Source organism: Ascidiella aspersa, chromosome 8 (genome assembly GCF_963924565.1).
Source record: "Ascidiella aspersa chromosome 8, kaAscAspe10.2, whole genome shotgun sequence".
NCBI classification, from domain to species: Eukaryota; Metazoa; Chordata; class Ascidiacea; order Phlebobranchia; family Ascidiidae; genus Ascidiella; species Ascidiella aspersa.
In genome coordinates this window covers 12,704,812-12,717,697 of record NC_139454.1, presented here as the reverse complement: position 1 = coordinate 12,717,697, position 12,886 = coordinate 12,704,812, and the positions used below count along the sequence as shown (strand labels likewise).

General features: G+C 33.3%; 1 protein-coding gene across 1 annotated transcript; it reads left to right on the top strand.

Moving 5' to 3' along the window:
- Positions 1–469: 469 nt before the first annotated feature.
- LOC146136195 (fumarate hydratase, mitochondrial-like) lies at positions 470–10,958 on the top strand. The gene is made up of 11 exons (XM_083396067.1): positions 470–635; positions 3,468–3,599; positions 4,967–5,077; positions 5,675–5,851; positions 6,857–7,012; positions 7,097–7,289; positions 9,578–9,701; positions 9,955–10,034; positions 10,125–10,269; positions 10,387–10,524; positions 10,719–10,958. Exons 1-11 carry the CDS (start codon positions 537–539, stop codon positions 10,858–10,860), a joined length of 1,497 nt encoding a protein of 498 aa, XP_083252193.1. The 5' UTR covers positions 470–536; the 3' UTR covers positions 10,861–10,958.
- The last annotated feature ends 1,928 nt before the right edge of the window (positions 10,959–12,886 follow it).

Below are 12,886 nucleotides of genomic sequence, written 5' to 3'. Positions count from 1 at the left end.
TTGAAGATAAAACTTCAACTAATCATGCCCATCTTCCCATTTAAATTAAAAAAATTCAAAGGGATTTTTGGGTTTTACCTGTTCCAAACTATATTAGGCGATCGCAGGCCAAAATGTGGTTAACCCTGTACCAATAACGGGCAATTTAAAGCACAAGCTGAACTACGACCTAAAAGATTCAGCGTTCTTAATATGCATTAGAGCGTGACAGACGACCAAACAATCCGCCGAACGCCATTATCTTTAATTTCCACTCATTACTTTAAATATCTTTGCTGACAGGATGTCAATAAAAAGTCACGACCCCTCCGTCTGGATAGGAGTGCGAATTCCAAAGTTTGCTTCACGGGCATGCCTTCAAAATAGCCTATTCGTAAAATCATTGTTACTGCTTTAATGCTAAACATAGTAACTACATGTTCAATAACCTAACTAGAGAAAGCTCTTTCGCACTTTTATTTATAGGTCCTTGTCATGCGTTACTGAAGCGTATCACGTGTTATTCATATTGCAGTATTTTGTTGCTTTGCTAGAAAATGTTTAATGCGCGTGTAGCTAACAGTTTGGCTCAACTTGTATTGACCACGCCAAAGCACACGTTATTACGAAGTACAAGATTATTTGCAAGACGAATGGTAAGTTTAGTTTTAAAACTAGGCATAAATTGTCTAGAAACCAGTTTTTTACAGTAAAGAAACGAGTTCTCAAAATGAAAATTGTAAAGAAGATTAAATATGGGATTATAAATATCATAATTATACTTAACCCCTCCCTCCAACCAAAAGCTAACTAACAGCCTAACCTAAATAATGCTACCAATATAAACCTGGGACAAAAATGTGGTATGATTCTAAACCAGCGCCTGTAAAAGAAGAGGCTATTTGTCCGGCTTGCCCACTCACTAAAGTTCAAAACTCCCACTACTGTAACCGGATCTGCAAAATTACTATACAATTTATGGTATAAAGCCATTTACAGTGGTGCTAATTTTGAAGTTCGGCAACTCCGGTTACCCAACTTCAGTTTTGAAGTTCAATAAACGGATTTAGCAGTAAATCGTATTTTAATTTTGCAGATCCGGTCACAGTATCTGCGACTTTCAAAGTTCAGTAAATAGGTGGGAAGCTTTGGCGCGCTGGTTTACAATCCTACCATTACAAACATTATTTGGGTTAGGGTGTGAAAATAGTCTTGCAAGACGTTTTATGTACAAATTTATGTACAAAACTGTTGTTTAAAGCAGCATAACATTACTAGGAAGAAAAAAACGAAGATGGTTGATGGTTTATTTGGTTAGGCTAAGAATGTAAATTTTACCTAAAAAAAAAAAAAATAGTTTAGGTGGTTAGGCATTGTTTTTTTTACCCCAACTTTAGCAAAATAAATTTTTACCCCAAGTGACTATATTTGAAGCTAATAAATTTGCTGCTAAACGATTTCGGGCAAAAACTGACTTAATTTGAAAGCAATATGATAAAGCTTGGTCATATTCAAAATTACTATACATGGCAAAACAGAAGTGAGATAATAAAAAAAAGATGAAAAGTTTTATACAGACTAATGTGTCAATTTTGAAGAAACCATTGTCACTACACCTTTAATATTTATTTTGTTTATAATTAGGGCTATTATTTTTTGACCAAGACAATTGAAAATTTTGACCTGCAAAATTAAAATTTTACAAATTTTCACCTAAAATAATTTATTTTGAAAAAATTTAGACCTGTTAAAAATACTTTGATTTAAACAACCTACGGTTGTTAAACGTACTGCATTTAGTCTTGGCGTCGTTCACACGTTTTTGATGTTTTACTGATTATTACCGGCCCAACACAAATCGATTATTTTTCGTGTTAATGCAAAACTCATGAAAATACACAGTTAATATTTTTGTCATTTCAAAAAGACAAACAACTATAAAAATGTAGACCAAGCTGGCAGAATCTTGCCAGCCTTCTGGTGACACACATTTTTGGCCTAAATTATTCGGTTTTTGGTCGCGTCCCCTAAACTTAAATGATGTGTTCGCCTAAGGAATGTATGAACCTTACCATGCTTTGGCCATAAACCCGGTTATAAATAAGTAAATTAGACAACAAAATGTTGGGCCGAAGGCGCAAGATTTTTTGTGACAACAAGTTGATAACAAATACAGAAGGGGCATGTGAAGGTACAACTTGGGGTCTTGGGGTGCACATGTCTGCTTTTCTTACTCTTTAACTGTTACATAGATAAGCTGTTTCAGGCAAACTTGTTTGAAAACAGAGAGCTCAAAACCAGATTAAAAGCACGAAAAAAATATTCTTTGGATAAATTAGGATAATTAGGACCAATTTATATTTCTCGAAATAATGATATATATAATAAAACTTAATAGAAATTGGCACAGTCACAGTGTAACATGGTACATTGCAACATAGTATGCATATTTCGATAGAGCAAACTCGGGCTGAAATTTTCGCAAAGTAAAACTGCAAACACATAACAACTCTATTATCAAAATTGTGTACTTTTTTAATAATAATAAACATTCCATATGCGTTACACTGGCATTTTCTCATTTAACAACATGCTTCACACTAACGCAACGTTTTTCAAAATGGCCCAACAAAATTAATTTCTGCCAAATGTAGTGTGTATATGTTATTATTTATTAGTTACATATTTCCACTTTTCAAAATATATGTGATTAAATATATGTGGAAAGAACCGCAAGGTATTTTGTAAATTGGATCTTGGAAAAAAATAATTTTCCAAAAACAAATCGAAAAAATTTTTTGAAAATTTTTTTTTTGTTTTTTACTTCCATTTTTTTTTTGCACCAATTTCTTCGGTTTTCTAATTTCTTCGGCCGACAAAGTCGCCAGCATTCTGCCATACTGATGTAGACCCAGTTTTTGAAATAGGAAATGGACAATTGGAAATTACAATTAGCGAAAAAAGACCGCAATACTGTTCAATACATTTGTCCAAATCAAAGAGGCCCGGGTGGTTAATCCTTCTCGCGTATACCATATGAAGATAGTACAGTTTTTGCTCTAATGAAGATAGTACAGTTAAAATATCTTTGAATATAAATCAAAACTACATTTCTTTGATAAAATTGAACGACAAATTTCACAAAAACTGAACAACAATTTTAAAAAGCTGACTTATAGCGGTTGTTTTTTTTTTATTTTGTAAAGAAATTACGTGCATTTTTATTCGATTCTCACTTGAAATAATTTTGACCTAACGTGTAAATTTTGACAAAATTGTGACTTTTTTTAACAAGTCAAAAAATAATCGCCCTATTTATAATACAACAGCATTTTAATGCCTTTTTTAAACATTTTGTTTGACTCCTGAACTTTTGTAACAAAATACAGATAGTTTAATCAAAAGTGATTCATAAATACATAATATGTTTGTAACAACCAGATCAAATATGCTTTGCTGGCATTCTAATTTAAAACAATGTTTTTCAGGCAAGTCAGGGGTACAGAATTGAAACTGATAGTTTTGGTGATCTGCAAGTACCGAATGCAAAGTACTATGGGGCTAATACGGCAAGATCCCTACTCAATTTCAAAATTGGTGGACCTGCAGAAAAAATGCCAGTAGGTATTTAATTGTGCCTTTGCTTTCAATAAGAAACTAAAGGTATTTTACATATGTGTTTATCATAAAAGCTATAATTGTACTACAACTTGCAATGTTTAACATTGTTAAATCTGATCTGTTATTATTGAGTTACACTCTAAATAGTGATGTTAATTTCTCAATTACCAATTATTTATTCCAATTACCGATCTCAGCACAAACATTCATAAGGTAATGTTACAGATTATTAGGCCACAATTTACTGTAGTGCTAAATCTAATTACCCTAATTGTTAAATTACTAATTCTTTAATTCACTTTTAAAGGTGGGTAAACCTTTTGCATTGGATCGCAACATTGAAACTTTGGACAGTGTTCCCGATAAGCAATTTTATTGTGTGTTTGCCAAAAATTTTGGCCACTTGGGCACTTTTTTCAAGAACAGAACTCAAGGAAAAACACATTTAAATGCATTTTTTTAATAAAATTCGCCCACTTAATTACTATTTTGCAAGGAATATTGAGTATAATAACTTAAGTACCTCATTTTTACTTCTTCAAGGTTTCGAAAAAATGACCCAAGAATTAGATTTATCTGAGCTGAAGACGGACAAAAAAGTGCCCAAATTAGTTTTATTGGAACTACGTACTAACAAAGAAATGCCCAAATTAGTTTTTTTCGAGCTACGTACGGACAAAAAAGACCCCAAATCAGTTACCCAAGAAAGAAAAAAGTGCACAAAATAAAAATGTACTAAAGTTGTTAAACGAGCATTGTTTATTTACTAATTTTTAGTACTTCTCGGTTTCTAGGCACATTTAACTCATATTTGTATCTCTTACGAACGTTTTCCTAATTTGTAGATATATTTTAGCTCAAAGTCTCTGTGTTTAGCATTGTATGTTAACATGGAAAATTTTTGCTTTATATCAAAACCTTACGGCGTAATGGCTTTAAACTTTTTCAAACAAAATTATTGCAATTATATGCAAAATTATAGTATATCCAAAAAAGAAATGTTTTGTGTTGTGTACTATATGGATTGACTAAATGAGCAGCCTGATTTTTTGTCATTATAAACAGGAAAGACTTAAGGGCAAAATCTCATTTTTAATCAAATTTTTCAATAAGAATATCCACGAATATTTTAAAAGGGAAAATTGCTAACTGCTAAGCCTATTTGGGCATTACTTTGCGCACTGATTTTTGGCTTTGATGCAACATTTTCGGCACCTGCGCAAAAGTGGTAAAGTTGGCATTTGCTATCAGCTCTGGTCACATATTATCAGACATCCTTAACTGCAACACATTAACAAAATGATAAAACATAAATAATGCAGTACTGATTAATATAAATTTAATATTTATCTTTACATTTTTATAGATTGAGGTTATCCATGCTTTTGCTGTGTTGAAAAAAGCTGCTGCAACTGTTAATAAAAAGTTTGGTCTTGAAAAGGACATTGCTCAAGCAATCCAACAGGCTGCAGATGAGGTTTGAAAAGTGTATCAAAGAATATTTCATTATTTGTTTTGTTTAACAATATAGTCTAAAGCAGTGATTGTTAACAGGGGGTGAATATTTAACTTTTTATAATGATTTTTGAAGTTTAACCTGTCATTCATATATCACAAATTTGGGGAAACCCAGACTTTTTTATGCGAATTTGTAATGTTTTTTGCAGTATATTGACTTTGCATGCTGTGTCATCACAACCTTTAAAATACTATTATTGTGATGTTTAATTTTTGTGCTTCGAGCAACATTTTTTTTAACGTGGCTTCTGTGCAGCATGTTTGTCAAAATCAGCTCAATGAAAAACTATATAGAACACAAGAATTGTTGTGCGTCTCCCAGATTTAAGTTTAGCCAATAATTAAAACCAAATAAACGCACCTTGTTCGCGCTTTGCTCACTTAAGAATTAAATTTTGTAATTTTATGCTGTCGCACTGATATGTAATCGAAAAATATGATTTTATTTTAGTATGATACTTATGTGATACCAAAGGGCTCGCGGTAGAAAAAAGGTTAGGAACCACTGGTCTAAGAATGATTGAAGATTATGTTGTTTACCTACTAATGTATTTAGGTAAAGGAAGGTAAACTTGACGATCATTTTCCACTTGTAATATGGCAAACTGGTAGTGGAACACAATCTAACATGAATGTGAATGAGGTCATTGCGAATCGTGCAATTGAAATAATGGGGGGTACTCTTGGAAGCAAAGTTCCAGTTCACCCCAATGATCATGTTAACAAAAGCCAGGTTTGTGTTCTGCACTTTATTTTTGTTGGTATTCTCCATTCCATATGGTATTAAGTTTAAATTGTTAAAAGCATAGGCGCTAACCTTTTGAAAATTGCAAATGTTTTGGGGATACTGCCATAGTTTTCTGGGTTTAATTACATATGGCTAATGTTGCATTATTGACTGCATACATAATAAGATCAGAATAAAAATAAAGTAAAAATAAATAAAGCATTTAATATTGTGCCAAAATTTCATCGAGCACCAGTATGCCACAGCTGAGTCTTACAATGTTGGCAATGCCAAACAAATTCCAGTTTAAAATGAGCTCAGAGATTTAGATAAAAAAATATCACTTACTGTTATAAAACCTGAAAAATAAAGAGTATATAATGTTTTTACGTTAATCAAATAACATGTGTGAGAGAGACAAATTTGTTTTATGTAGGTAGCAGTTAAAAGCTTATGCTTCGAATTATTATGTTTTTGTATCTTATTGGGCAACCAAAAGTCAGCATAATTGATGTTCATTAGTAGTTATGTCAACACGAAGCGCCATGTATTATACAGAGTTTCAAAGTTATGCAAACATGTCAGGCAGTTTTGTGTTTTCCAACTCAATCGTTGTTCCGCAGCGCCCTGGTGTGTCATTTCTAATGCTCAGGGCCGATAGATATTGCCATTTTTTTAAGAATCTAATTTTTGCCTAAATTGGTAAGCTTCTTGATACAACTATTTGTGTATGATTAGATCTTATTATATCAAATTACATTTTCCTACATGTTTTAAGTTGATTTGTGTTGTTTACGAACAGCGAACCCTCAATGCCACTGAATTTATATTACCTCTGGAAATCCCAGGCAAAAATGTATTTTCTGGGTACATTGTATGGTTTTGGCACATGTTTGGTTTACTGATTTAGCAGGTTACATGACTTATTGGGCAAAAAAATAGCCTGATTCTTAAACTTGATCTTTTAAAATAACAAACTGAAATATATCTACATTACATTTTACTTTATAGAGTTCCAATGATACTTACCCTACTGCTATGCACATAGCAGTGGCTACTTCAATACACAAGACCTTGCTACCTGGTATAAGAACTCTTTTATCAGCATTGGAAGAAAAAGTTGAACAGTTTAACAAAATTGTAAAAATCGGAAGAACCCACACTCAGGTATGCTTTGGACATTTTAGACATCATATCTTAATTTAATTATTCCAATTTAAGGCATATTAATATGTGTTTTATTACATACAGGATGCAACTCCATTAACTCTAGGTCAGGAGTTCTCAGCTTATGTTCAGCAGTTAAAGAATGGAATTGCTCGAATTGAAGGAACGTTGCCCAGAATATATGAGTTGGCTGCTGGGGGCACAGCTGTGGGAACTGGTCTCAACACCAGGATTGGATTTGCAGAAGATGTCGCCCAACAAGTTGCTCTGGAAACAAGTCAGTTATTATCGTTTTTTTTAAGCAATTGTATTTAACCCTCGTGGTGGGACTTTCTCATCAACCTGTTCGCTTCATAAAGAAATAATTGACTGTGGGAAAATTGTTCTTCACTGAGTTTTTCTTCATTATTGTTAGGCACCTGACTCAACAGAAGTTTGTTCTATATCTTTTTGAATTAATTACTTCAAAACATTTATATAGCTCAGCAGTTTTTAACTCCCTAGACACAGCTATGTACGATCCAGCTATGACACTGAAATCCATGGGATACTTTTATATTAGTTCTATCCTTTATCATATGCAAAAGGTCCTCAAAATCGTTGTGGTAGAATATTTATAGTGCTTGCTTTATTAGTCTCCTTCAGTAATACCCAGCATTATTTGCCTTGTCCAGGGGGGGCCAACCAGTCAGCGATCAAGAGCCACATTTCTGCTGTGTTGGCTAAGAATAGCTACACCTTATATATAGGCCGAAATGACTATAATAAAAAGGCAGTTTTTGAAATACATGCAGTATGCACAGATACTGTATTCTTGCTTAACCACTTTCATTTTTCAACATGAAAATTTAATCATGCGTGTTACAGTACTTTGCGGGACTTTTTGCTATCCCTGTCTTGAACTGATAGGTGCACCAATTTAACACTTTTCAAAGTGGAAAACAGAAGACATACAAATGTAAGTGGACCCAAGCAAAAAAAGTATCTTGAGTGCAGCCCGTTTAACAGACCCTTCCTATAAAATAGGTTTCCGTTTCAGTTTTCAACGTAAAATGGGTTCGCAGAGAAACGTAATCTGTGGCTTTTCAGTTGTAGATCACGGAATGTAACTTTTGGACGGTGGAAAAGTGTTAAAATCTCCTTTTCAAACATGTGCCTTAAAAGTTCCAATGTGTTGAACCCAAACACGCTTTGCATTATAGTTAAGGTAGAAGCTCAAACTAACCCTGCATTTTTAGGTTTATTCATCCAAGTGTGTACGAATGTAGTTGAATGTAGCCACAGTAATTGTTTTTTGTTTACATCTATGTAACTTCTTCTGTCGTCTAATTTAACAATATCAAGGAGTACTTTGAACAAACAAATCCTTCACGGAGCGTACAAAGATTGTCGACTTATACTTAATATATATTGTATATCACAACTCTCATCCTATGCGATACTAAACTCCAATTAAGGTCAGAGTTCAACTGTGTAAGGATAGCCGTGTTAGTGTCCGAGGTTCTGCGTTCAATGGTATGACGAGAAAGTTGTTGTCTCATATCATTCGTTTCAGTTGTTACTATTTCAAATACACCTCGGAAGGTTTTTTTTGACAACCCCGCTTTCACTGTATGGTTTTTGTGCTCGTACAGTGTTCCAAACAATTGGATACGATACAAGCGTTACAGTGGCCGATTGTTGGTAACTTAAAAAAATCCATCTGTTTTTCTGTCTGATTTTTGAAACTGATTAGTCCTTTTTACTTTTTTTTTCTTTGTTCTGTCCTTTCGGATATTTCCGGTCTATGTTTGCATGAAATGAGCTAAAGTGATACTGAAGATTTGAAACTTTAAACTGCAATAACAACATATAATGCAGAACATTGTGAGTTAAATAAACTAATATTCCCAAACTAGATTTATAAATATTAACGGATATTAATGAAGTTTGACTTTACTTCACAATATGCAGTTTAAAATAACAACCCCTAAAAATGTTTTGGTAAGGACTAAATATTACTTTGTACCTATTAACGCAGACCGGTATAATAATTGAAAGTTTGATACACGTCTAATTGAACTAAAAAGAAAATAATTTCTCGTTGATTAGACAAACGCCAATTTTATTAATAGGAATTTGCAAAGCAAAAAGCCAATGCAATCACGCTGTTAGGCTTCATATATATTTTTCGGTTGAATATCACTGGCTTAGATATCATCTTAATTCTTAACACTCATTCAATTTGAAAATGTAACTTCTTGCCTAAAGGTAAAGTTGAATAAAATTAAAGCTAGCAAGTCCACATGTCGCACTAATTTTTTAATCGTTGTATCAATAGGGCAAACTGAGAATCTGTATCTTGTTAAAATATAAAATTTAGACTGTAAGTGACATACGAATTTCGCTGCTGATTTTATTATATACGGAATATAAGATAGCTTTTCGTTTGTTTTTTTCTGTACTTTTTCGATAAACTTCGTCCAAATAAATACCAGACCAGATATTTTATATTTGAATAATAATAGGGTTTTAAGCTAATACTTGAGAATAGAAATTTACGATAATTATGCTTCTGTTTTTTAGATCTTCCTTTTATAACGGCTCCAAACAAATTTGAAGCACTGGCTGCACATGATGCATTGGTTGAGATAAGTGGGACGCTAAACACTGTTGCTTGTTCTATTATGAAAATTGCTAACGACATCAGGTTTGCCATTTATTTTTAATTATGTTTTGTAAATGCACAACCAACGTTTTTTAGTTTTGTATCATTTGTAAAAAAAAATTAAATCAACCTTTTTTGCGAGTTAACAAGTATGCTTTTACAGCAGTATCAATGCTGAGGCAAATCAATGCTGAGGCAAATTACTGCTTGGGTTTACGTGTAATTTGTATACTAATTGTCATATTGTGTATGGAAGTATAAAACATATTATATATGTATAAAAAAAACTTTTTAGATTTTTGGCGTCAGGCCCGCGATGTGGTCTTGGCGAAATTACTTTGCCTGAAAATGAGCCAGGAAGTAGCATTATGCCAGGTATAAAGGTTATTTGAAGTTTTTCACGTTTATCTTAATAGCCTACATTTGCAAAGGTATTTTGAAACTGTAACTTTTGTTAATTTTCAGGTAAGGTCAATCCAACCCAGTGTGAAGCAATTACCATGGTTTGTGCACAAGTTATGGGCAACCATGTCGCGGTTTCAATCGGTGGATCAAACGGTCATTTTGAACTTAACGTGTTTAAGCCAATGATGGTAGCCAACGTATTAAGGTGCATTATCCTGCTGCAATATTTCCGTTTGTGCACTTTGCTTTTTATAAGGGACCCTTTACGACTTTTTTTTAAATAATGTGTTGATTTTAATAACATTTCCTTGGTTGTGCACAGGTCGTCGCGTTTGATTGGAGATGCATGTGTGTCGTTTACCAACAATTGTGTGGTGGGAATTACAGCAAACGAAGATCGGATCGCAAGTTTATTGCACGAATCTCTTATGCTTGTCACTGCGCTTAACCCACATATAGGGTTAGTTGGGTATTATTTTTTTAGAAAACAAATTTCAATTTTTTAATGCAACAATATTCAGGAATCCCAACTTTTTGCAACCATTGTAGTAAAAGACTCGTTAATACTTAAATATTGTGTTTAATATACCCAACACTCGCACTGCAGTGGTTATATTTACCACCGTCTATCTTACGTTATCTGTTTATTCACAGGTACGACGCCGCCGCAAAAATTGCAAAAACCGCACACAAAAACGGAAAAACTCTCAAGGAGACCGCAATCGATCTTAATATGCTTACTTCCGAGGAATTTGATAAATGGGTGCAACCAGCTGATATGCTTGGGCCAAAATAAAACTATTTGGCTTACAAGTTACCAATGACAAATTTTCGTTTGAAATTTATTATTTTGTCAGAGTTAGTATGCATTCTTGAATAAATATACTGCTTTCATTTTCCAGCTTTTCATAAGTTCTAAAATCCTTTTTAATATTTCTATTTCCAATCAGGCTGTGAATGTTTGTGTTTTTGGGACCTTTATTTAAAGCATTGCTGGGTAGTTATTTTTGACTAGGGCCTGAAGACAATTCTTTGAAGCTAGGGTAAAAGTATAATAGGATAAGATGTCATCATTTTTTTGAAGAATCTGTAACATTTTATTTAGATGGTTAGACTAAGTGGAAAATAAAATTGCATTACAAATGTAAATTATAGTCTTTAACTACTCTAAAATCAAGATAAACGAGTAATTTTACTGAAAACAAATAAGTCTAATTTTGAGACCAAATCCTAGAAAAACGAATTCGCATATCTTTTAGTGGAGACCAATCCTATACAATAAAAAATAAAAACTACATTTGGTTAACCGTTAAACAATCGCGATCACGGCGGTCCTCTTCGACCTTTTTACCTTGCAATTAGAATGAACTTCCTGTTATTGTTTAATTTCTTACGTAAAAGTGCAAATGGAAATTTAATTCCTTTTGCTAAATTTAGATTGCCAAACTTTTTATTTAGAAAAAAACGTGATCTACAAGTTATGAGCAAGTAGTAGTGTAGGGCTTATTAAAGTTTATAATTTCGGCTACTGAGGCTGTTAGCTTGTGTATTCCACGCAGAAGCTCGCCGAGTCGCGGTCTCTCGCGAAGAGAGGAACTGCAAGTGATATAAGCATGCACGAAAAAAGGCGCGCTAAGAATATAACCAGAATATTATTGCTATAAACAGACCTACAGAGTCACCGCCAGCCTATTTGCCAACAACCGTAGTTTTTTTTAAAAAAAGTAGCTTGGTATTTAGCAGTGTTGTAATGACAGTCATTGACTTGACTTAAGTCACTGTTTTTAAATGACTTGGCTTAACTCTTTTAACCCGAAAGACTTGACTTAACTTATGTCTTTTGGACATATGACTTGACTTGGACTTTAGTCATTTTGTCAAATATTTTGAGATTAAATTAAGTGTTTTTCATTAAAATGTATGTCAAATTTTGCACACTAGCCTAAACAATTTTATTGCTCTGTATATTGCGTTTGTGTTATTTTTTAGTTTAATTGTTTCCTATAATCGAACGAGTTTACCAACATGGTTTAACAGTTTACTTTTATTTCAGTGACATGACTTGAAATTGACTTGATCTCATAATGTATTGACTTGGGCAACCGACGAATTGGACTGGGACTTGACTTGGTATTTTTGCAAAAGACTTGACTTTGACTTAAGTTATTTTTCAAATGACTTGACTGGGACTAAAGTCATTTCAAAATGACTTGTTTAAAACACTGGTATTTTGCAAAACCCCTAAATTTTTACCAGGTGATGATATAAAAACGGCGTACTTAGCCTAAAAATGTGAAACAAGCGGGTTTAATTGCAAGTCTCGTTAAACTAATTTGCCTCGACCAATCAACCACACTGTTGCTTCAATAAGTATTGTTGTAGACTGATTACAAATCCACCCAGTTTTTGTTGGCTATTATGGGCAAGCCGGCAAATGCCGGCAAGCACAACCACTCACTGTATTGACTAGACAAGATTGGATATATTGTTATAAGTTTCGCATATGCAAGTTGAAAGTTTGCATGAAAGAGAGAAGGCGACACGAGAAAGCGGAAATGATTTATAACCCGAAGCCTTTTTGGCAGCCGGGAACTGCAACAATAACGCGTTCACACAGGTGAAATACTTTTATCTATAACGGAAATATGTGTCACGATATAACATTATTCATGTGTGAAACAGCCGAATGCTATGTTCTCAGAATGACAGCGAGTGTTTGGTAAAAGGCGTGAAAAAGTGACAAATCATAAATCGTAACATATTTGATAAATACACAATACAATAAATTCCAAATTATCCACTAATTATTACTTATGACGCTA

Excerpts from the sequence above, each read along its gene's own strand:
- LOC146136195 (XM_083396067.1), top strand. The coding sequence starts at position 537 with ATGTTTAATGCGCGTGTAGCTAACAGTTTGGCTCAACTTGTATTGACC. Across the intron at positions 7,013-7,096 it reads TCGGAAGAACCCACACTCAG|GATGCAACTCCATTAACTCT; the intron begins GTATGCTTTGGA and ends TATTACATACAG. Across the intron at positions 10,525-10,718 it reads GCGCTTAACCCACATATAGG|GTACGACGCCGCCGCAAAAA; the intron begins GTTAGTTGGGTA and ends GTTTATTCACAG.